The sequence below is a fragment of the Tamandua tetradactyla genome, chromosome 7 (genome assembly GCF_023851605.1).
Source record: "Tamandua tetradactyla isolate mTamTet1 chromosome 7, mTamTet1.pri, whole genome shotgun sequence".
Taxonomy (NCBI): domain Eukaryota; kingdom Metazoa; phylum Chordata; class Mammalia; order Pilosa; family Myrmecophagidae; genus Tamandua; species Tamandua tetradactyla.
The window spans coordinates 33,770,656-33,797,213 of record NC_135333.1 but is presented as its reverse complement, the minus strand read 5'-3'; the positions used below and the strand labels follow the sequence as shown (position 1 = coordinate 33,797,213).

Below are 26,558 nucleotides of genomic sequence, written 5' to 3'. Positions count from 1 at the left end.
GGAGGGATTTGGTTTTATGCTTAGCAATTCCCTATTGCTATTGGAGTTTTATCCTTCTTGTATTACTTATCTTTGTATATTCAAGTATATGAGGTTTGAATGCATAAATATGCATAAATGGGGAACCTAACTTAATCCAGTATGAATTATAAAATAGATGAAATACGTGATTACTCTTCCTTGTGGAATTCTTGGCACTGAGAAGGATTTGTTTTTCTCCTATTCAACTCCTCAAATAGTGCAACCATACCTCCTCCTCTAATATTTTCTCCTCTCTATGAGGAAAAATGATAAATTCTTTTCTTTTGTACATAAATCCTTATTTTCAAGAATAAGTGGAAATTGTAGGTTTCTACCTGTCTTCCCATATAAAATGCTGGTATTTAAAATTTACTTGAAGGGATGATACCCTCTTCATTTCACTTGAATAATCAGAATAGTAAGAGCAGTGAAGTAAATTCTATGGAGTACATTTGTGAAATAGCTTATTTTTTGTTCTAGTTCTCTTTTTAATCTTTCAAAATAAATGATAATTATTAACTATTTTAAATAATGCAGGGTACTTAGGAAGCTGTGGCTCCAAGCACATAGATATTTGAAGAGCAGATGAGTTGGGGCATACCATTACCTATGAATCGCTGCTGAAGTGCCACATTATTATGACATTGTTCTTTACTTATTAGTAACTAAATCCCCTTGGACAGATCTTACCCTTTGTTTTTACACAAAACAGAAATGCTGTATGCTGCTTGAGCGTGCTTTTTAAGCCCTTCAGAAATATTCAGCATATAAACCTGCTTTTGTACTGGCCAGTGTTCAATGTGTGTTCTCCTTGCTCAGAATTTCCATTGCAATATGTAAATAACTCTAGAAGACCATAGCTTCTGGATTATTTATTTGGGTTACTTAATTATGCATTACCTATTACTTTCTAACATTGCAAATATTGCCATAAATGGGTAACAGTAAAACTTAATATCCTGAAAATGTATCCTGTGCTTTTAGACTTTTAAGTTCCTCGAATACAAAATGTATCATATTCATTGAAAATTATTTCTAAACCAGAAATGTAATTTTCTTTGCTAACAGTGCTTTAATTCGTTTTGCACCTGTGACATGGATGTATACAAAATGCTGTTAATGTTCTTTTATGTATTGATTATCTGGATAGACCAAGGTTTGTTTTGGTCCTCATGTTATATATTGAGGGCCAATTTTAACGAAAAGATATATAAGTATGAATACTAAATTAGGTATAAGTTTAGAAACAGGAAGTGAATAGTTTAGATTTTGATGAAATATGAAATATCACAATTCCATTTAATAACTAGTACTTCTAGTTCCTACAGTTTTTGCTGCTATTTTTCGTTACATTGTATGACAATGACTTTGCCATGTTTTCAGTAGAAGAGATAGTTCATCTTTAAATAGTTGAACAAAATGTTTTCTGATAGTGATCCCACCCCAAAAGTAAGAATTTATACAGATGTACATGTCTGCTACAGGATAGCAGATGCCCTACAAAATAGGAATTCTGATAAATCCTGTTGTGTGCAATCATCATTGAAAGAAGTAATCATGTGGTGAGTTTGTGTATCCCGCATGATCCACTGTCTTTCCTAAGCTTACAGTTTGACTTAATGAGAATTTAGTTTTCTGCTTACAGTTGACCAGCTTCTGTCTACATTCCGGTACAAAGAGTGATGTAGGGTGTGGTGGGAGTATTCCAGGATGCCATTCTTCCACCTGGACACCCAGCAATAACTTTAATCATATGTGTAAATAGTATACCACTAAACCCAACTCAGTATCCCCAACTCATCTTTCCTTTGCCCCGTGTTCACTGCAACAGCATCCGTAAGTTAAAGTGGGAAGAGATCTTAACAGTGGTGGTTAAAATGTTATGCAAATTTTTAAAAAGGTGGGAGGGGCGGGCAATGGTGTCTCAGTGGCAGAGTTCTTGCCTGCCCTGCTGGAGACCCAGGTTCCCGGTGCCTGCCCATGTTAAAAAAAAAAAAAGTTATTCCAAATTTTCGGAACATGGCCATGTGAACATTATTAGGGCCCTTGAGAGAGGATTAGATGTGATAATGGGAATAAAACATTCATTGAACCTGGCAAATATTACGCACTCAAGGATTGTCACTAAGGGTATTAGTAAAGTGGACTTGCTGGTACTGAACCTTTGGCAAAGAGTTCCGTGCCCCAGGAAAGATGTGATGAAAGAGTCCATGAAGAACATCGCGAAATGTAGTATACACTAGTGTGTCGTATAAAATGTAGTATACACTGGTGTGTCTCAATACGACCTGGGTTAGAATTCGTGGCTTCACTATGTATTTTAGTTCACTTTACAACGTGGGAAAGATTTTTTCCCATTCAGTAAAGTACATTTATGTAAATTATTTTCTGTAACTCTCACAGTAACTGGGGTTGTTGGTTTTAACATTTCACGAAGAAAAGTTAAATGACTTGTTGCTTTCTAATATGAGCCTCTTCCCCAGCAGCTGATCATTTTGGGCTCACACTTAGGCTCTTTTGCTCTTGCACCCCAGGGTTTTGCACAAGAACTCTCCCCAACCAACATTCCTCTTGGTTCAAAATAGAGATAGGAAAGATAAGTTAGGTCACAGGTAATAAAATTGGGATCTTATCTTGTAAGTTCCCACATGTCAGAGGGAAGTGTGGAAAGGAGGCCATCTAGCATTTCTGAGATCTCAAGTGTACCACAACTCCTTAGGAAGTGTGAAGCTTGACTGGCCAGGTCCGGGAAAAGCGTGGAAACTCCCGTCAACTCTAGGAGCCCGGGTATCCGCTTTCTCGTTCCACAGCGCGGCGAGATAGGGTCAGGTCCCCGCCAGCACTGCTGAAGGGCTCGCGCTAACCCCGCACGAGTCCCGGGGGCCAATCAGCTCCAAGAGCGTTTCCAGGCCCGCCGTACCCGCTTCTCCCGCCCCTCCAGTGACTCTCGCCGGTAGTCGGAAGGCGCGGCGTATCCTATAACCCGGAAGTAGTTGCCCCGGTGGAGGGGGTTGGGCCTGAGGGCGGAGTTTGTGACACCCACTCTCGGACTCTGATTCTTTCCTCACACTGCCGGCCGCGCTTGTGGGAAAAGTGTGCTTAGGTTCACGTCAGGAGCTGTTCCAATGGCCTCCGTGCTGTCCTACGAAAACCTGGTCCACGCTGTTGCCGGAGCCGTGGTGAGGCGGGGTCACACGCCCTAGCCGTCGCGGGTGTGGGGCTTCTCTGGGGCCAATCCTGTAATATATGGATTGGGGATGGGAGGGAGAACCTGTGGGGTCTCCTGTCGTGATTATGGAACGGGAAAGTTGCTAATATGTTTGGTATGCGGGCTGAAACTTTCCCACCGTCCCTGGCCACCGTTTCTGGCCTCTGAGGGTTTCTGGGATATGGACAACCGGGGTCACAGATACCCAGAGGGGAGTCGGGAAGAAGATAATTAATGTTTTCTTTACCTCCTAAAGTTTTAAGACCATTCATCCCGCTACCCCACCTCCAGTGCACACAAACTTTACCTCACTGTGAGAGGAGAATTCTGGGTGTGAAGCTGTGTTGCTTAATCAAGTACTTAGCTAAATCTCTTTTCACGGACAGCACAGGCAAGTGACAGTGCCTAGTATAATATCTCTAGAAAAGGAAGATAGTTTTTTTTTTGTTTGTTTTTAAATCTACCTATAGGTGTGGTTTACTATAAGGTAGGCATTTGGTTCTTGGGCTTTCAGATGTCTCCCTTCTTTTTGACACGGTCAACACACCCCTCCCTTTTCTTAGAAACTTTCCATTCTTGGCTTGAGTAACCTATTCTGGTTCTCTTATCATATATCTCATATCTTTCAGTAGATGTCAACCCACACCTTTAGCACTTGGAATCACTCTGACTTAAGAGGAACTTCACTAAGTTCTATCCTTTTGACACCCATAAACTTCGTTGAAAATTCTGTTTTGTGTAGACTGATTTGGGTTCCATTATTTGCTAGCTAGGTGGCCTGTAAACCTCAGTTTACCTAGTCTATAAAGTGGGAAGTAATGATACCTACCTCACAGGGTCGTGAGAATTAAATGACATGATAGTTCACGAAAGTGATTGATTGATTTAGTAAAACCTGAAGAGCCTTTAATAGGCATGAAGTCTCTGAGATGGGAGCTTGCACAAAAGGTGCTCTATGTTGGGTATTTAAACAAGGGAAGCAGCTAAGTTTCAAGGGACCAAATCGTGTGAGGCTTTAACACCATATGGAGGTCATTAGTGACCTTGAGAACACCAGTTTTGGTGGAATGGTAGGGTGATTAGAGTGTGTCTAAGAGAAAAAGAGAAGATAAGGAATGAGTGTCCTCTTTTCCTCCTGTTCATGTCATTCATTAATTGAATACCATTATTAACTACTTTCTGTGTGTCACACATTGTTCAGATGCTAGGAATATGGAGAACTTTTTCTTCATAAAGTTTGCATTCTAGTGAGAGAGTCAAACGATAAATGAGTAAAACAAAAAAATAATTTTAGATAGTAAGTGCTGTGAAAAAAAGAGAGGTTGGCAAACTTTTTGTAAAGGGCTAGAGGGTAAACATTTTTTACTGTGGCTAAGGGCTCTGTCATAGCCACTCAATGCTGCCATGGTAGTGTGAAGAGCAGCCTTACGCAACAAACACGTGAACAAGTGGGCAAAAAAAATTGCTATTTGCCAAAACAGGTCTGCAGGCCATAGTGTTCTGACCCCTGCCATACAAAGTGACTGGGGACAGAGGTATCCCTTGTTTAAATACCCAGCCTAGAGCACGTTTTGTGCAAGTTCCCATCTCAGAGACTTCATGCCTATTAAAGGCTCTTCAGGTTTTACTAAATGAATCAATCACTTTCGTGATATGATAATCTACAAGGACTTTTCTATTTTTTTCTCTCCTGGTTCTTGTCACCTATTTTCTCTGTTAAAGCTCTGCTTGAAGTGATGCAACCTGAATTTGCTCTAGTTTTTCTTTCTTCTATAAGCTATGTTAGCTCTTAAGAATAATTTTTTTTCTCTTTCTCTCCAGGCAGTACTGTTCCTAGCACATACCTAACTGAATGAGAAATTGCTTTGTTATTCCTTTGAACTATCACATTGAAGAGTGATTCTCAAAATCTTTTTGCAAACCTCTTTATTGAGGTTATATCACACAACATGGGTCCTACTTTGTTTTGGTAGCTACCAGAGGAAAAAAATTCACTACCCAAAAAAATGCTGCTAATGAGAGAAATGGCATTAGTGTTAATGGTAATGACTGGTGTTTAATTACATATCCTAAGCATGGCAGTCAACCAAATTTTAGAGATGATTATGGAGAGTCAGCTCAGCATAGTGGTTAAGAGTACCTGACTTTGAACCAGGCAGCCTGGGTTAGAAACCTGGCTGTGCCTCCTGCCAGCAGTGTGACCTTGGTTTAAACTCAAGAGTGCCTAGAATATTTGCTTCTACCCAAAGGATTGTTGGATCATTGTATAAGATGTTGATTTACAACCTTTTTGAGTTAACATTTCTTATTTCCTTATTCACTTCCTTTTCTGGGGTTTTGTATGTATATACCCACACTGGTTAAAAATTAAAATAGACAAATTAGTATTTTGAGTGTTTGGGGCATACCTTGGAATAATTGACTATAATCTTCTTGAGAGTCTCAAAATGAGAATTACACTATTTCAGGAGAATACTGTATCTCCAATTGATGACTATTATAGGATATATTAATAGCCTCATATATAAAGATTCTCAGAATTTTAATTTAATAATTTTATATTTTTGGTTCTTATTAAATTACCTTTGTAAGTTAGATTTCATTTGTAGAAATGTACATGGTATAAAAGGGCTTTTCTTTATCTAGAATTTGAAATGTACAGTTTGTTGGAGTTGCATAGAGTGGTTTAGAAACTGAAACAGACTTTGGAATTGTAATGCTCATAATTCGTAACTTTCGGGAGTCTTCTTTTTTCCTTTATTGTTTATTTAAAATCTTTTGGTTTTTCTTATCAGCATAATTCATGTTTTAAAAGAATTACATGTCATTAAACACTTGCTTACTATTAAAATAGTCTGATCATGTGAAATATGAGCGAGTCCTCCTTTATCCTCCCACCCCCACTATCTTAGCTTTGTGACTCAGGGCACAGAACACCTACCTTCAGCACTGTTAGAAGGCTCATTCTGAGCATTTTTCTCCAGCTGGTATCAACAGAGAAAACTAGGCCCAGATGTCTGATTTCATAGCTGATGAATTTAGCACTACAGTGGGTTTTTACCCTACAGACCCAGTCCCTGCCTTTTAGAAGTAGAAACCAAGTAGAGGAACTTGCTGATGCACTGTGTGAGGCCTTCTGGATATAAAATTTGATGACATAGTCCCTGTCCTCAAGAAGCTCTTGGTGGCACCAAGCAGGAATTAGTGAGTTGCACCTTTGAAGGTAATGGGAAGATCTCCCAGGGTTGACATGTTAAGGACCAGTCTTATTTTCAGAGCCCCTAATGTGTGTGTGAATCAGCATTCAGGGAACTTAAAATAGTTCAACATAGGTATAAAGGGTGGGAGAGGAATAGAGGAGAGGTTGGAGAGTCTCATATGCTTTGCAAAGAAGTTTGAGTTTATCAGATGTGGTCATATCTTCCTCATTCTGTATTCTCTCTGTATTTATAAACAAATAAAGCATTTACAAATATATATACATATTTATATAGCTGGTATCAAAGAGTTTCATATGCTGTTTGTTTTTTATTTGAGATATAAAGCATTTTCCTATGTGTATCAGTTAGGATTCTTTAGTTACAGGCTAAAAACACAGACTGGATAATTTAAACAAAGGGGAAGTTTATTGAAAGACTCTGAAGAACTCCCCAGATCAGTGGAGAGGCTGAAGAACTTGGAGTAGACTGGAAACAGCTGGCTCCAAAAAGATTTCTGAAGCAATCACTGGATAGTCTGTTAGGCACCACCACTGGAATAAGTGAATTCTTTCTCTGTTTATTCTGCCCATACAGTATTCTGCTCAAGATTCAAAGTCCAGGGAGAGTCTCTATCAGCAGTGCTTAAGGTCATGTGCCTACCCTTTTACTGCAACAGGTGGTAAAAGAACGGTCTGGCAGAAGGAACCTTCAGGGCCTTTTTAGCTTATGAAACTTCGAGGACCTCTTCATCTCTTGTAATGGAAGGTAGACACCAAGACTGTACAGAATGGGAACAGATTATTCCCCAGAGGAAAATTTAGGATAAAGGAATGGGTCTCGATAGCCAAAAACTTCAGATATACACTACATCATGTCTTTTAAAAGTCTTTAAAAAAATTGTTTTTAATATATCATAATCCATGTATGAGTATTACCTAATTTATTTATGGACATTTATATTGTTTCTAGCTCTTCAGTATTTTAAACATTTAGTGCTTTGTAAATGTTATTGTGGCCTCCTACAACCCCATTATAAAGAAACTCAGGTTGCTTCATTGACTTTCCTAATGTCATCCATTGAGTCAACAGAGCAGGAAAAAAACCCCTGTATTTCCAGATTCAGTTCAGTTAACTCTCATTCTCATTTTTAAAATATCAATAACCTTCCAGGGTTGTTTTGAATATTAATAAAATAAAGTAAAGCAGCTTTTATACTCTGTAGCATATAATAGGGACCAAGTAAATGAAAGCTACTAATCACTGTCAATGACTACGTTTTCTGATTTTCTGTGCATCTTAAGTTAGTTAATGTAGTGTTAAGTGTAATAATATCTAGCACTTAGAAGTCCTTAATCTCTCAGCCCCTTTCACATCTACTAACAACTTCGTATGTAAGCTTTGTATTTAAGTGTGTGCACTCGGGAACCAGAATTCAAATCCCAGCTCTGCCACTAACCATCTGTGTGACTTTGGGCACATCTCTCAGCCTCTCTTTGCCTCACTTTCCTCATCTGTAAAGTGGGAATAATAATAATAGTGCTTACCTCATGGGTTATTATGAGGCTCTTAGACAACTAACTTTATTTGCATATTCAGAGAGAAAAATAGGAACACACAGGTGTTAAGTGACTTTTAGTTGGTTGTTGGCTTGGGTCTGGAACCTAAGTCTCCCCTCTGCTACTCTTTTCATATGCAACTATGTCTGACTGCCTCCCTTTGTGTATTCTTCGCCATACTTTTTGTCCATTCTTCCCATTCTATTGTTTAATTCAAAACTAGGCTCTGAATGGCCTAAGATAATCAAAAAATAGTAAATATTAAGAGGACACGTAGTATGACCAAATTGGAAGCTCATGGCCACTAACTCTTTCAGGAGAAATTTAAACCACCGTTCTAACAACAGTTTAGATGTTCATTTCTTTTTAAAGGTTTTCATTTCCACAACTGGCTTGTTCACACCCAGAGTTTTAATCTAGTTGCTCAGATTCTCATACAATTACTGTAGAAATTTTTGCATACATCTGAGGGTATTATGTTCCTTTGGATTAGAAACCTTAAAAGGAAGTTATTAGACATTAAATCTTTATTGAATTGTCTTTACTCCCCATTCCTAGATTTCTGTTTTATTTCATTTAGGCTTCCAATAAATTAGGACTGAATTATTATATAGCTTTTATTCTATAGGGCTTCATTGCCTCACTACCAACCATCCAAAATATATCTTGATTTCTTAATAAAACTTCTAAGTTCAGTTCTCTTTAATCTTAACTGTTCTTATGAAATATTTTTGGAATTATTTTTGTAACTTTCTTATGCTTCTTTATGCCTGAGTCAGAAAAAGGATAAATGAAATTACAGTCTTGAATGATTTTTATTTTTTTAAGAAGAAAATATGTTGTGATAGCTGAAAAAGAGTTTGAGTAAAACCTAAGTATTAGTGTCATCACAGATAATTTATCTTTTCTTTCAGAACCTGAATATTTTGAACTGTAAACAGGAACAGTAGCTCCTTATTTACTAGGTTCACATTAGAAATAAATGTGGCAACATTTGTGGACCACCTAACACAATGCCTGGAATGTTGTAGGAAGATCATAAGAGTTCATTTCTTTTTGGGGTATATTCTTGTAAATAGAACATTCATACTGAGCTTTTTAAATTCAATAGAATTGAAATTTTTCTTTTCTGATATCACCAGTTGTACCCATTCCCTCCACTTTTAGCAGATGATCTCACAGTTTACTGTCTAGGTAAAATAGAGGTGACTTCGGATGAGCTTTCTCGCTTTTTCATTTTTTCCAGTTTCAAAATAGACTACGCTTGGGCCCATACTCCCTACGTTCTCCTGATCTCAGAGGAGAAACAGAGGCACTAGTCTTCATTTTTGATCCTTACCTCCCCTTTCCTCCATTTATTTTCTGGGCCTTTGCCTCATTAATTTTTAACTCTTTCCTTTAGCTTTAACTTTACTCCATTGTCTACTTCCCTTCATCCTGTCCCATCATAAACTATATCTGTGTGGGCTGAGCTACTGCTCTTTCTCCTTCCTTTTATGCTGTTTCTTTAAAGAATATACTTGACTGTCTCTCCTCCTCCCTGTGCTTTGACCACTATAACTGCTCTTCCAAAGGTCTTCACTGACTTCCTAATGATTTAGTCTATGGGCAGTTTTTCCATTCTTATTTGATTCTACTTTGTAGTATTTTACCCTATTATGCCTCCTTTTCCTTGAGGCTCCTTCAGAAAGAGCTGTTGTTCTTTACTATTTGCTAAGGAATGATTACTCATTTGGAAGGAACCTTAGTAACCATTACTAATTTAGGGCTCTTGGTTAACATTGAATCCTAGAAATAAAAGCTGTTATAAGAAGGTTATTTAATAACCAACATTTCTTGAGTGCCAGCTGTATGCCTGGCACAGTGCTAAGTATTTCTTGAGTGCCAGCTGTATGCCTGGCACAGTGCTAAGTGCTTTCCATAATTTAATTCTCTCTTCTCACTCAAACTTGACATTCAGATATCAACCTAATTTTACAAATGAAAAACTGAGGCATGGATAGTTGAAGTCATTTGCTACACATTATAAACTGTAGCTGGGACCTGAACCAAAGTTTGTTTTTTCCCAGAATCCATGCTCTTTCCATTAGACACTTAGGTGTGCTATCTTTTAGGTCTTTTTTGTTTAACTTGTGTATTTTTTATGTATATGTGTGAGATTTAGTGTAATAAAGTCCTCGTAAGTGGCTTTCAATCTTTGGAATGTCATTAACTCAGAATCAACCACTGAGCATGTCCCTTAGTTTTTTAGTTTAGTTTAGTTTTTTTTAATCTTTCTGCCCAGTAGTGCCATATACTCCCATCAGGAGATGGTTTACACTGATTCAATAGTATTTCTGTGACTCAACCATTTCTGGACTCTGGAAATTGACTTTGGAACTGACATTGCATTCTTCTGTTTTTCATCCTTCAAGGGTGAATTAGCATTTGGAAATGGACAAATTTGGTGACTTGGTTGTTAAAGTTGTTAAGCCAACTAAAACACTGTTTTGTATTTACAAAGCATGATACTTGATTTTTTTTTATTTTTTTATTTTAGAGCAAGTAGGTAAGTAAGTACATATGCAGAGAAAGGAGAATGTGGGCATTCTTGCAAATAAAGAAAGATGAAGGGCGAGAAGCCCCTAATATTGGGACCATCAGCTTATATTGATTTGCTTCACTTCTGTCCCCCTTCTCTCTAGGGCAGTACCTGGTGGTAGGTAGTACATTTGGGTGGGTCGGTTAGCTTCACCTTTCTCCATAGATGACTCACTCAGGTAGGGGTCATTTGGTTCTAACCTTCTCTGTAGACGTCTCATTCAGGTGGGGGTCATTTGGCTTCAGATGGGTTGGCTGCTGCTGGGTTACTCAGTCACAGGAAAGAATTCAAGGAGTAGTCAGTGTGTACAGCCAAATAGTTTATTAAGCTCGATGCCGGAGAGCCCTGGAAATGGGATGTTTTGGGGTGTTCATTTTCATTTTTTTTTGATTAATGAAAATGTTCTAAAATTGATTGTGGTGGTGGAAGCATAACTATATGACAGTACTGTGAGCCATCAGTTGTATACTTTACATGATTCTATGGTATGTGAATATATCTCAATAAAATTGCATTAAAAAAAGTTTGTTTCTGAGGCAGAACTAGATGAATGGCACAAAAAAGGAGGCAAGAAAAATGGGAAAGAGTTGAAAACCTGAGAATTCAGAAGAATGTTCAGAGGAGGAGTTTTATGACCCTTGGTATCTATGTGAAAGTTTACAGGAACAGAAAGATTGGAAGCAGCAAGAGCAGGAGGCCAAGCAGTTCAAATTCAGAAATGTGGTAATAGGCTTAGTTGAAGATGAGACTAACTTCCTTGGTGAAATTTCTTTGCAGCAGAAACTAATAAAAAAGAAACAAAAAAAGAGCAAAAAGAACTGAAAGTATAAAGATGTAATCTCAACAAGGTTGGAATTTCTCCAGAAAACAAGAAGAAAGTAGTAAAGAAACTGGCTATGAAACCCATAGAAACCAACTTCTTATAGGCAAAGCTGTTGGCAAGAGCTGCAAAGCATAAGAGCTCAGAGTGACAACTGGGTAAAAAGACTAAGACCAGACCCTGGCCCAGATGAGAAAAGTCAAGAAGCTCTATCCTGTATGTTTCCATCCATTGTCCCTCCACTGCAGTCTGCGTTGGCATCCTGCCAAGCTGGCCAGTGACTCTGAGTTCAGCTCTGGCAGAGAAGGCAACCTGGAAAGATTATCTCCTCCATCTTCCAAAACAAACCCTTCCTCAAGGCCACCTAGTGCCTTTGTTTTATAACAGGAGTTCCTGCCAAAGAATGGGTTGACAGTTCATTCTGCCTATGAGCATTACCTCCTGCAAATAAAACTGCTTTGTTACTTTTCTGTGTATACCATTGTTCTAGTTTGCCAGCTGCCAGAATGCAATATACCAGAAACAGAATGGCTTTTAACAAGGGAAATTTAATGAGTTGCTAGTTTACGTTCTAAGGCCGAGAAAATGTCCCAATTAAAACAAGTCTATAGAAATGTCAAATCAAAGGCATCCAGGGAAAGATACCTTGGTTCGAGAAGGCCGATGAAGTCCAGGATTTCTCTCTCAAGTGGAAGGCATGTGGCGAACACAGTCAGGGCTTATCTCTCAGCTGGAAGGACACATGGCGAATACAGCGTCATCTGCTTGCTTTCTCTCCTGGCTTCCTGTTTCATGAAGCTCCCCACGAGGCGTTTTCTCTCTTCATCTCCAAAGGTCACTGGCTGGTGGACTCTCTGCTTCTCGTGGCTATGTCATTCTGCTCTGCTCTCTGAATCTCTTTATCCAAAATGTTTCCTCTTTTATAGGACTTCAGAAACTAATCAAGACCCACTCAAATGGGTGGAGGGAGACATATCATCCCCTAATCCAGTTTAACAACCATTCTTACCTAATCACATCATTCAGGGAGATGATCTCATTACAGTTTCAAACACACAGTGCATTGAATAGAGATTATTCTGCCTTTATGAAATGGGATTTATATTAAAACATGGCTTTTCTTAGGGGGTATACTCCCTTTCAAACCAGCACAACCATGAAATTTCTAACCCAATGTAAAAACTGTGGCTTAGGTATGTGTTTCGTGTCTTTTTCCATCCCAGTACATTAAACCAAATCTGTCTGCCACAGACATGGGATGCCCACCAGAAATTCTACTAAAAATAGCCTGGCCAGATAAATACAGATTTGGGTTTTACTGCTTTCTTACTTTTTTCTGTTTTCTCTTTCCCAACAGCACAAATAAGTTAAGGGCAGTTATCGTTTGTTTACACTGCACTGTGGAGCATGCAGGGCAAGAAACTGCCCCAGTGATGAAATGGAGCCCTCCTCCAAAACTACCAATTTTTGATGTTGTGTGACTAAGTAAAAATTATAAACCTCATCTCTGGGTTTGTCACTTAACACTCATCTTTCGTCACGAAGTTTTCTTTACTCTTGTCTTTTCCCTCTCCTCCCTCCATCCAGTCGAACTAGTATACATTGATAGAGAAGGAACTGGTGACAAGAAATCTTCCATCTCTTTTCAGACCTCTTCTGTGCCGGCAAATATTTGTTTTGTCTTTGTTTTTGTTTTAAATTAAGGATCTAGTTTAAGAATCTAAACTTTGGAAAAAATGAAACAAAACTAGTCCTCCCCCCTTTCCCTATAGACACATTTTTTCCTAATCTATAATGTCATTAAGTCTATACTATTTCAAGAAGGTCTTAACTTTATGGAAGGGATGGTGGTCCTTCATTTTTTCTGTCTATTAAGACCATTAAAATCCAAACCCCAGAGATATGTGAATAAAAATCAGCTATATGGTATTCCTCAGTACCCAACAGAATGGCTAAATCTAAAAAAAACTCATAATACCAAATGATGATGAGGAATCTGAGGATCCAAAAGAATGTCCAGGGGAGGTTTATGACCTCTGGTCATAACATCATTTACCATAACTCTCATAGACTCTAGGTAGGCATGATAAAGTGGTATTGTTTTAGAAAACTGGCAATATATACTTGAGCTGAACACATACTTACCTTAATGACCCAGCAATCCCATTCCTAAGTTTACACAGCAGAAATACATATATTTACTAAAAAACATATGCAAAAATGTTCATAACAGTGCACCTCATAAAAGCTGAAAATTGTAACCAACAATTGTAACCTAGGTGTCCATCTATAATAAAAAAGAGAAACTGTAATATAGTCATTCAATGGAACACTATTAAAAAAACAAAACAAAATAGAGGCTCTCTAAAGGTGGTCTGGGGATCTCCAAGACACCTTCAGAGATCCAAAGCTATTACGACTATTAAAAAAAAAAGGTAAAATCATGACTGTTATGCATATATAAGAACATTCTATACATATGTACCTGGAGTTAAAGATTTTATTTATTTTTGTATGTTATGCAGTGGGGATCACATTTCATTCTTTTCCATGTGAATATCCAATTCTCACAGAATTAGATGTTTTTGTTTTTGTGTTGATTTTGTAGTGCATGGGCCAGGAATCAAACCCAGGTCTTCCCCATGGCAGGGGAGAATTCTACCACTGATTACCCATGCACTCCCTCATCCTTAAATTTTTAACTATCATATTTAAACTTATGTTTACTAACAGTCTAGAAAAAAGTCTGTGTATGAAAGGCAGGGCAGGAATTTGGCATAGGGAGGTGAGGGATTTAGCTAGTAAATAGCCAGGAACCATTTGGAATATTTGTTTGGGGAACATCCATGACCGGACATTTATCGTACAACAGCCTGGAATGGGTGGAAGGCCAAGATCACACCACAGTTAAGTAAAGCTCCCAAATCCAGAGACTGGGGTCCCTCCCCCATTGGCATGGCAGGCTCATTTGGAAATATCTCCCTGTCGGAAAAAGAATAGGTCTCTGCTGGCAGCAAGGGAGGGTATCCCAGCCAAGCTCCAATTGCAGTTTAAATTACAAATTCGGACTGCTGAATACAAGCTCCAAGCACAAGTAAACCCATAGCAGACAGGAAAGGAATCCTGGGAGACAGGAGGTGGGAGTAATGGGTGAAAAAAAAAAAAAAAAAAGCCCAGACTTTTGGAGTCTGCCCAGCTCAGAAAACTGGAAAGGGGCTGTACCCCAAGGCACATAGAGCCAGATACCAACTCCAGCTCTTGACAGGCAGACCTTGGGGGCTAGAGACTGGCTCTGAAAAGGGATTTCTTTCTTTTTTTTTTTTTTTTTAACTATTCAAAATAGCTCCTTAGGGAAAGCTTCAGGCATTTTCAGTTGTCAGCCCTGATCCAGGCAAGGACAGAGTTAAGATAGGTCTGAGAGACACAGTAACAAGACAGGTGAAGGAGATAATTCCCTAAAGAGCTTATCTTCCCCAGGAAAGGGGGGAGGGGCAAGTAAGGCCCATCTCAAGTGGCTGCTCTCAGTCAAAGAATTCAGACCCCAAGATCTAAGCCCTAAACCTGCATGTTAGTCTCCGTCTCAACTATGCTCCTGGTAGCTACAGGGGCTGCTTAGAATTAAAGGAACTGCGTGACTTTATGCTGGTGAAGAGCTGTACGCTGACAGGCACCACCTGCTGGGAAGGATAGGCAAATCACAGAGTCTAGAGGCTTCACAGGAATCTCTGAGCACATGCTGGGTCTCATCACCAGTAAAACTTGATAGTGATTACACCCTCCTCCTGAGACCTGGGTCTGTCTTGTCTAGGAAAATCTGATGGGATGATAATCTCTAAAGAGATCATCCTTAAGGAAAAAAAAAAGTTCCATTTAGGCGGGACTTGAACTAGAAAAACAAAAACTGAAAAATTCTGAACAGTTAAATAGCGATACTAGAGGTTTAGAGCAAGTTGAATTGAAGGACAAAAAACAAATAGACAATAAAGCTAGCCAGAGAGAAAATCCTACGTAAAAATGCCAAAACAACCTCCAGGATAAACTAAGCAAGGAAATCAGATTCTGAGACATGAACAAAAAATTATGAGTCATAATAGGAAAAGCAAAGATATGGCCCCAGGGAACAAATAACACTTTAAATGAGATACAGGAGTTGAAACAACTAACTAATGTTCAATCAAACATGCTAAATGAAGTGTAAAATCAAAACAAGTTGAGGGAAGATATAAAGAAGACATTGGGTTACCGTAAAGAAGAACCCGAAAGCTTGAATAAACAAGTGGCAGAACTTATGGGAATTAAAGGCACAATAGAAGAGATGAAAAATATCTCTTGCTGGAGACTTACAGCAGTATATTTGAAAAGACAAAAAAAAAAAAAGGATTAGTGAACGAGAGGGTAGGACCTCTGAGATCCTACACGCGAACAGATAAGGAAAAGAGCGGAAAAATATGAGCAGGGTCTCAGAGAATTAAATGACAACAGGAAGCGCACAAATGTATATGTTGTGGGTGTCCCAAAAGAAGAGAAGGGAAAAGGGGCAGGAAGAAGCATGGAGGAGATAATCACTGAAAATTTTCCCTCTCTTAGGAAAGATGTAAAATTACAGATCCAAGAAGTGTAGCATACCCCCAACAGAATAGATCTGCATAGACTTACTCCAAAGCCCTACTCAGATTGTCAGATGTCAAAAATGGCTGAGAGATTTCAAACAGAGTCAAAAGGTTATCCTGGAGGTTATTCTTACACATTATATAGATACCACCTTTTTAGTTAAGGTATATTGGAGAGGCTGGAGGGAAGTGCCTGAAAATATAGAGCTGTGTTCCAGTAGCCATGTTTCTTGAAGATGATTGTATAATCATATAGCTTTTGCAGTGTGACTGTATGATTGTGAAAACCTTGTGTCTGATGCTCCTTTTATCTTTGCTATGGACAGATGAGTAAAACTATATGGATTAAAAATAAATAAATATGGGGGAATGAATGTTAAAGTAAATTTAGTAGATTGAAATGCTGGTGATCAATGAAAGGAAGTGGTAAGGGTTATAGGAAAAAAATAGGGGAAACAAAGGCTAAAATATATTGGGTAGATGGAAATACTAACAATGAGAGGGAGGGGTCAGGGGTATGGGTATGTATGAGGTTTTTTTCTTTTTTTTATTTTTCTGGAGTGATGCAAATGTTCTAAAAAATGATCATGGTGATGAATATACAGCTATGTGATGATATTGTGAGTAAGAATGTTTGTGTTTGTATGTTATGTTTTTCAAAATTTAAAAAAAATGAGGGAGAGTTTAGAATATTTTCAGATGAACAATCACTGAGAGTTTATGACTAAGGGATTGGCTCTACAAGAAATACTAAATGGAGCACTACAGGCAGATAGGAAAAGGCAGGAGAGAGAGGTCTGGAGAAAAGTATAAAAATGAACAATATTAGTAAGGATAAAAAGAAAAAAAATAAGTTATGACATATAAAATCCTAAAGACAAAATGGTAGAGGAAAGTACAGTAATAACATTAAATTGTAATGCATTACACTACCCAATTAAAAGACACAGACTGGCAGAATGGATTAAAAAACAGGACCCATCTATATGCTGTCTACAAGAGACTCACTTTAGACCCAAGGACCAAAACAGATTGACAGTAAAAGGCTGGAAAAAATATTTCATGCAAACAGCTGCCAGAAAACAGGGAGGGTAGGTATACTAATATCCGGCAAATTAGACTTCAAATGTAAAACAATTGAAAGACACAAAAAAAGATCAGTATGTATTAATAAAAGGAACAATTCATCAAGAAAATATAACAATCATAAATATTTATGCACCAAACCAGAATGTCCTAAAATAACAGGGACAAACTGGCAACACCGAAAGGAGAAGCAAACACCTCTACAATAATAGTTGGAAATTTCCATTCACTGCTGTCATCAACGATAGAACATCGACACAGAGGATCAATAAGGAAACAGAGATTTTGAATAATATGATAAATGAACTAGACTTAAAAGACATTTACAGAACATTACACCCCACAATGGCAGAATACACATTTTTGTCAAGTGCTCATGGATCATTCTTCAGGATAGAAACATGTTGGGTTACAAAGCAAGTCTCAGTAAATTTTCAAAGACTGAAATTATACAAAACACTTTGTTGGATCATAATGGAATGAAGTTGGAAATCAATAAGAGGTGAAGGCTGGACAATTCACAAATATGTGGGGTTTAAACATCACACTCTTAAACAACAAGTGGGTTAAGGGAGAAAATAAGTAGATATTTTGAGGCAATGAAAATGAAAACACAAACATATGGGATGCAGCAAAGGTGGTCCTGAGAGGGAAATGTGTATTGCCTCAAATGCCTATATTAAAAAAAAAAAAACAATGGTATGGTCACGTCTAGAAAATGCTTATAAGAAAACAGGAGTCTAGATTGTAAGCTTTTAGAGCAGACACATTAACTCCGGAGTGGTGATGATTATTTCTGGATTTTGAAAGGAAGTTGTATGTATATATATAAAACTTGATATTTAGAGATAAGAATGAAACAGAATAGGTTGGGGTTAAAGTAATTCATTTCTGTGTTTTGAAATGTATAGCCTTTTTGTATATATGTTTTTGTTCACGAAAAAGAGAAAATTTGATTGCGATGATAAAGTATATAAGCCCTCTAGTCTCCTATATTCTGGAGCAGCTAGAATGAAAAATATGAGAGGATCATATGGTAGCCCATGATAAACTCTGGAATCTGTCCTGTAACCACTTGTTGATGAATGTTTTGAAAACTATTGCTTTTTTATTTCTTTGCTTTGTATATATGTTATATTATACAATGAAAAAAAGTTAAGAAGAAGAGTAAAGTGCAAAAATTGAGGAATTAACTGTTCATTTGGAGGAACTAGAGAAAACAGAAAACTAACCCCAAGCAAACAGAATGCAAGAAATAATGAAGATTAGAGCAGAAGTATATGTAACTGAGGACATGAAAACAATTGAATCAATGAAAATTGAACTTGGTTCTGTGCAAAATCAATGAAAGTGATGGACCTTTAGCTAGGCTGACAAAAAAGGGAGAGAGAGGATGCTAATAAATAAAATAAGGAATGGGAGAGTGGACATGACTCCTGTTCTCACAGAAATAAAGGAGATAATGAGAGGATACTCTGAGCAACTATATGCTAATAAACAGTGTAGACATAGTGGACACCTTCCTAGAAAAGCATGAACAATAATATTGACTTTAGATGAAATAGATGACCTCAAAAAACCAATCACAACTAAAGAGATTGAATCAGTTAACAAGAAGCTCCCAAAAAAGAACAGGACCAGATGGCTTCACCTGTGAATTCTACTTAGCATTCAAGAAAGAATTAATCAGTCCTGCTCACACTCTTCCAGAAAATTGAAGAAGAAGGAAAGCTACCTAACTCATTCTATGAAGCCAACATCACCCTAATACCAAAGATACTACAAGAAAAGAAAATCACAGACCAATCTCTTTAATAAATATAGTTGTAAAAATCCTCAACAAAATTCTTGCAAATTGAATCCAGGAGCACATAAGAATAATTATGCAACATAACCAAGTGGAATTTATTCCAAATATGCAAGGCTGCTTCAACACAAAATAATTAATGTAATATGCCATATCAATAAATCAAAGCAGAAAAACCACATAATCATCTCAACTGAGGCAGAAAAAACATTTGACTAAATTCAACATTCTTCTTGATGAAAACATGTCACAGTGTAGGAATAGATGGAACTTCTCAACATGATAAAGAGAATATATGAAAAACCCTCAGCTAATATCATCCTCAATTGGGAAAGATTGAAAGTTTTCCTTATGAGATCAGGAATAAGAGAAGGATGTCCATTACCAGTGTTACTCAATATTGTGCTGAAAGTTCTAGCTAGAGCAGTTAGTCAAGAAAAAAAGGAACAAAAGGCATCTACAGGGGACTTCCGGAGAAGATGGCGGCTTAGTAAGACGCACAGGTCTTAGTTCCTCCTCCAGAAAAGCAACTAAAGAAACAGAAACAATACGAAACAGCTCCCGGAGCCACGACAGAGACCAAAAAGACAGGGTACCCCATTCTGGAACGGCTGAACGGGCAGGGAGAATCCGCTGCGGTGAGATACCCGAGGGGCGCGCGTTTTCCCAGCCGGGGCGGCTGGCGACTGGGGTCCCCTCCACGCACGTGGCTCCCCGGTCTGACTGGGAGCGTTGGATAGCGGGGCCCTCCCGCCACGCTTGGCGTCTCGGGCCAGCTGGGCAATTTGGACCGGCACTCCCCCAAGCTGTGGCAGCCGGTGACCTCCCCTCCACGCGCGGTTTCCCGGGCCGACTGCGAGATTCGGATTGGCAAATTAAAGGAGCCACAACATCTTTTACTGGTGGGACCCGCAGACAGACGAGCGCCACCTACTGGGCAGGAAAAGAAAAACAGAGCCCAGAGATTTCACAGGAAAACCTTTCAACCAGCCGGGTCCCACACCCAGGGAAATCTGATCAAATGCCCCGACACCAGCAGAAAATAATGGATGAAGCTCGGAAAATTGAAGATATGGCCCAGTCAAAGGAACAAACCAGTAGTTCAAATGAGATACAGGAGCTGAGACAACTAATGCTGAATATACGAACAGAAATGGAAAACCTCTTCAAAAACCAAATCAATAAATTGAGGGAGGACATGAAGAAGACATGGGCTGAAGAAAAAGAAGAAATAGAAAATCTGAAAAAACAAATCACAGAACTTATGGGAGTGAAGGACAAAGAAGAAAAAATGGAAAAAACAATGGATACCTACAATGGTAGATCTAAAGAGACAGAAGCTACAATTAGTGAACTGGAGGATGGAACATCTGAATTCCAAAAAGAAACAGAAACTATAGGGAAAAGAATGGAAAAACTTGAGCAGGGGATCAGGGAACTGAATGACAATATGAAGCGCACAAATATACGTGTTGTGGGGGTCCCAGAAGGAGAAGAGAAGGGAAAAGGAGGAGAAAAACTAATGGAAGAAATTATCACGGAAAATTTCCCAACTCTTATGAAAGACCTAAATTTACAGATCCAAGAAGTGCAGCGTACCCCAAAGAGAATAGACCCAAATAGGTATTCTCCAAGACACTTACTAGTTAGAATGTCAGAGGTCAAAGAGAAAGAGAGGATCTTGAAAGCAGCAAGAGAAAAACGATCTGTCACATACAAGGGAAACCCAATAAGACTATGTGTAGATTTCTCAGCAGAAACCATGGAAGCTAGAAGACAGTGGGATGATATACTTAAATTACTAAAAGAGAAAAACTGCCAACCAAGACTTCTATATCCAGCAAAACTGTCCTTCAAAAATGAGGGAGAAATTAAAACATTCTCAGACAAAAAGTCACTGAGAGAATTTGTGACCAAGAGACCAGCTCTGCAAGAAATACTAAAGGGAGCACTAGAGTCAGATACGAAAAGACAGAAGAGAGAGGTATGGAGAAGAGTGTAGAAAGAAGGAAAATCAGATATGATATCTATAATACAAAAGGCAAAATGTTAGAGGAAAATATTATCCAAACAGTAATAACACTAAAAGTTAATGGACTGAATTTCCCAATCAAAAGACATAGAATGGCAGAATGGATTACGACCCAGCAATACCACTACTAGGTATCTACTCAAAGGACTTAAGGGCAAAGACACAGACAGACATTTGCACACCAATGTTTATAGCAGCATTATCTACAATTGCAAAGAGATGGAAACAGCCAAAATGTCCATCAACAGACGAGTGGCTAAACGAACTGTGGCGTATACCTACGATGGAATATTATGCAGCTTTAAGAAAGACTAAACTTATGAAGCATGTAATAACGTGGATGGACTTAGAGAACATTATGTTGAATGAGTCTAGCCAAAAACTAAAGGACAAATACTGTATGGTCCCACTGATGTGAACCGACATTCGAGAATCAGCTTGGAATATATCATTGGTAACAGAGACCAGCAGGAGTTAGAAACAGGGTAAGATAATGGGTAATTGGAGCTGAAGGGATACAGACTGTGCAACAGGACTAGATACAAAAACTCAAAAATGGACAGCACAATAATACCTAAGTGTAATGTAACAATGTTGGAACACTGAATGAAGCTACACCTGAAATATAGTTTTTTGTTTGTTTGTTTGTTTTTAACTTTTGTTTTTGTTTTTTTCTTTTTCCTTTTTTTATATATATATATTTTTTATTAGTATTATTATTTTAATTCTCTTCTCTATATTAACATTCTATATCTTTTTCTCCTGTTTTGCTAGTTCTTTTCCTAAATCGATGTAAATGTACTAAGAAATGATGATCATACATCTATGTGATGATACTAAGAATTACTGAGTGCATGTGTAGAATGGAATGATTTCTAAATGTTGTGTTAATTTCTTTTCTTTTTTTTGATTAATAAAAAAACATTTAAAAAAAAAGGCATCTACATTGGAAAAGAAGAAATAAACCTTTCACTGTTTGCAGATGACATGATGCTATATGTCAAAAATCCAGAAAAATCTACAGCAATGCTACTAGAGCTAATAAATGAGTACAACAAAGTGGCAGAGTACAAGATCAACACACCCCAAAACCAGTAGTATTTCTATATACTACTAATGAGCAATCTGATGAAGAAATCAGGAAAAAATATTCCATTTATATCAATAGCAACCAAAACAAAAAATATTTAGGAATAAATTTAACCAAGGCCGCAAAGACCTTTACACAGAAAACTACAAGAAACCATTAAAAGAAATCAAGGAAGACCTAAATAATGGAAGGGTATACTGTGTTCATGGATTTAAAGACTAAATATAGTTAAGGTGTGAATTCTACCCAAATTGATTTACAGATTCAATGCAATACTAATTAAAATCCCAACAACTTACTTTGCAGAAATAGATAAACCAATAATCGAATTTATCATGAAAGGCATGGTACCCAAGTAGCTGAAAATATCTTCACAATGAAGAATGAAGTGGGAGGCCACACTACCTAACTTTAAAGTTAGGTATTACAAACCTACAGTGGTTAAAACAGTATGGTACTGGCATTAAGATGATACACTGACCAGTGATATCAAACAGAGTGTTCAGAAATAGTTCCTCTCATCTACGGACCATTGTTATTTTTTTTAATATTAATGCAATTTTATTGATACGTATTCACATACCATGTAATCATCCAAAGTATACAATCAGTGGTTCACAGTATCATCATATAGCTGTGCATTTGTCATCACAACTGACTTTTTTTTTCTTTTTTTGTGAAAAATAACATATATACAAAAAAGCAAAAAATTTCAAAGCACACTGCAACAATAAGTTGTAGAACAGATTTCAGAGTTTAGTGTGGGTTACAATTCCACAATTTTAGGTTTTTACTATTAACTGCTCCAAGATACTGGAGACTAAACAAAAAATCAATATATCCAGACAGGTTGAGTTAGATTATGTGCTGCAGAAAATTTACATTCTGGACAAAATAAACCTTTCTTCCTTTGTTTTCATAGAGTACATGAACCTCTAAAATACAGTGTCTTCCTTATCACTATGATCTGAATTACTTTAGTCCCCACCTGATTGGCTTCGTTCTTATCCTTAAATATCAGGTTATACATATGTAGCATAGCTCTCAAAATCTAGAAATAGGGGACTTCCGGAGAAGATGGCGGCTTAGTAAGACGCACGGATCTTAGTTTCTCCTCCAGGACAGCTACTAGGGGAGTAGAAACGATACAGAACAGCTCCCAAAGCCACGACAGAGATAAAAAAGACAGTGTACCCCATCCTGGAATGGCTGGCTGGCTGAGAGAACCCGCTCTGGTGAGATCACCGAGGGGCGCAGGCTTCACCGGGCGGAGCGGCAAGCGGCCGGAGTCACTCCCTTCCCCCTTCCCAGGCCGGCTGGGAGAATTGGACAGGCGGTCCCCTCAAACCGCGGCGGCTGGCGCCCACTCCACGCACGGCCCCCCGGACCAACTGAGAGAATTGGATCGGAAATCCCCAGGCCGCGGAGAACGGCGACGGGGGGTGCCCTTCCAAACCCGTGACTCCCCGGGAACGTGTACTTTCCCGGGCAGGCCGCTGCGGCTGGCGCCCTCCCGCCAAGCTTGGCGCCCTGGGCCGACTAGGAAATTCGGACGGGTGCTTTCCCGGGCTGCGGCGGCCAGCGACCCTCCCCGCATTCAGACCCCGGGCCGGCTGGCACTCTTCCAAGCCGCTTCGGCTAGCGAACCTCCTGGACGGCGAGAGTTTTCCAAAGTTAAAGGACCCACAGCACCTTTTACTGGTGGGACCCGCAGACAGACGTGTGCCACAAGCGCCACCTACTGGGCAGGATAAGAAAAACAGAACCAAGAGATTTCACAGAAAAATCTTACAACCTTGTTGGGTCCGGCACCCAGGGAAATCTGACTAAATGCCCAGACGCCAGCAGCAGAAGATAACTGTCCACGCTCAGAAGATTGAGAATATGGCCCAGTCAAAGGAACAAACCAATAGTTGAAATGAGATACAAGAGCTGAGACAACTAATGCTGAATATACGAACAGAAATGGAAAACCTCTTCAAAAATGAAATCGATAAATTGAGGGAGGACATGAAGAGGACATGGGCTGAACATAAAGAAGAAACAGAAAAACTGAAAAAACAAATCACAGAACTTATGGAAGTGAAGGATAAAGTAGAAAAGATGGAAAAAACAATGGATACCTACAATGATAGATTTAAAGAGACAGAAGATAGAATTAGTGAACTGGAGGATGGAACATCTGAATTCCAAAAAGAAACAGAAAATATCGGGAAAAGAATGGAAAAATTTGAACAGAGTATCAGGGAATTCAAGGACAATATGAACCGCACAAATATACGTGTTGTGGGTGTCCCAGAAGGAGAAGAGAAGGGAAAAGGAGGAGAAAAACTAATGGAAGAAATTATCACGGAAAATTTCCCAACTCTTATGAAAGACCTAAAGTTGCAGATCCAAGAAGTGCAGCACACCAAAGAGATTAGACCCAAATAGGCGTTCTCCAAGACACTTACTAGTTAGAATGTCAGAGGTCAAAGAGAAAGAGAGGATCTTGAAAGCAGCAAGAGAAAAACAATCCATCACATACAAGGGAAACCCGATAAGACTATGTGTAGATTTCTCAGCAGAAACCATGGAAGCTAGAAGACAGTGGGATGATATATTTAAATTACTAAAAGAGAAAAACTGCCAAGCAAGACTCTTATATCCAGCAAAATTATCCTTCAAAAATGAGGGAGAAATTAAAACATTCTCAGACAAAAAGTCACTGAGAGAATTTGTGACCAAGAGACCAGCTCTGCAAGAAATACTAAAGGGAGCACTAGAGTCAGATACGAAAAGACAGAAGAGAGAGGTATGGAGAAGAGTGTAGAAAGAAGGAAAATCAGATATGATATCTATAATACAAAAGGCAAAATGATAGAGGAAAATATTATCCAAACAGTAATAACACTAAATGTTAATGGACTGAATTTCCCAATCAAAAGACATAGACTGGCAGAATGGATTAAAAAACAGGATCCTTCTATATGCTGTCTACAGGAAACACATCTTAGACCCAAAGATAAACATAGGTTGAAAGTGAAAGGTTGGGAAAAGATATTTCATGCAAATAACAACCAGAAAAGAGCAGGAGTGGCTACACTAATATCCAACAAATTAGACTTCAAATGTAAACCAGTTAAAAGAGACAAAGAAGGACACTATCTACTAATAAAAGGAACAATTCAACAAGAAGACATAACAATCATAAATATTTACGCACCGAACCAGAATGCCCCAAAATTCGTGAGGAATACACTGCAAACACTGAAAAGGGAAATAGACACATATACCATAATAGTTCGAGACTTCAATTCACCACTCTCATCAATGGACAGAACATCTAGACAGAGGATCAATAAAGAAATAGAGAATCTGAATATTACTATAAATGAGCTAGACTTAACAGACATTTATAGGACATTACATCCCACAACAGCAGGATACACCTTTTTCTCAAGTGCTCATGGATCATTCTCAAAGATAGACCATATGCTGGGTCACAAAGCAAGTCTTAACAAATTTAAAAAGATTGAAATCATACACAACACTTTCTCGGATCATAAAGGAATGAAGTTGGAAATCAATAATAGGCGGAGTGCCAGAAAATTCACAAATACATGGAGGCTCAACAACACACTCCTAAACAATGAGTGGGTCAAAGAAGAAATTGCTAGAGAAATTAGCAAATACCTCGAGGCGAATGAAAATGAAAACACAACATATCAAAACTTATGGGACGCAGCAAAGGCAGTGCTAAGAGGGAAATTTATTGCCCTAAATGCCTATATCAGAAAAGAAGAAAAGGCAAAAATGCAGGAATTAACTGTCCACTTGGAAGAACTGGAGAAAGAACAGCAAACTAATCCCAAAGCAAGCAAAAGGAAAGAAATAACAAAGATTAGAGCAGAAATAAATGAAATTGAAAACATGAAAACAATAGAGAAAATCAATAAGGCCAGCAGTTGGTTCTATGAGAAAATCAATAGATTGATGGGCCCTTAGCAAGATTGACAAAAAGAAGAAGAGAGAGGATGCAAATAAATAAGATCAGAAATGGAAGAGGAGACATAACTACTGACCTCACAGAAATAAAGGAGGTAATAACAGGATACTATGAACAACTTTACGCTAATAAATACAACAATTTAGAGGAAATGAACGGGTTCCTGGAAAGACATGAACAACCAACTTTGACTCAAGAAGACATAGATGACCTCAACAAACCAATCACAAGTAAAGAAATTGAATTAGTCATTCAAAAGCTTCCTAAAAAGAAAAGTCCAGGACCAGACGGCTTCACATGTGAATTGTATCAAACATTCCAGAAAGAATTAGTACCAACTCTCCTCAAACTCTTCAAAAAAATCGAAGCGGAGGGAAAACTACCTAATTCATTCTATGAAGCCAACATCACCCTCATACCAAAACCAGGCAAAGATATTACAAAAAAAGAAAACTACAGGCCAATCTCTCTAATGAATATAGATGCAAAAATCCTCAATAAAATTCTAGCAAATCGTATCCAACAACACATTAAAAGAATTATACATTATGACCAAGTA

General features: G+C 38.3%; 1 protein-coding gene and 1 pseudogene across 1 annotated transcript in view; both read left to right on the top strand.

Annotated features, from left to right (window-relative positions):
• The first annotated feature begins 2,977 nt into the window (after positions 1 to 2,977).
• Positions 2,978 to 26,558, top strand: part of SLC25A17 (solute carrier family 25 member 17) — a 107,053-nt gene continuing 83,472 nt past the window's right edge. The window contains exon 1 of the mRNA XM_077168956.1: positions 2,978 to 3,200. Within this exon, the coding sequence (XP_077025071.1) occupies positions 3,147 to 3,200 (54 nt within the window). The 5' untranslated portion in view covers positions 2,978 to 3,146. The remainder of the gene's footprint in view (positions 3,201 to 26,558) is intronic.
• Positions 4,255 to 11,754, top strand: LOC143689545 (PSME3-interacting protein pseudogene; annotated as a pseudogene).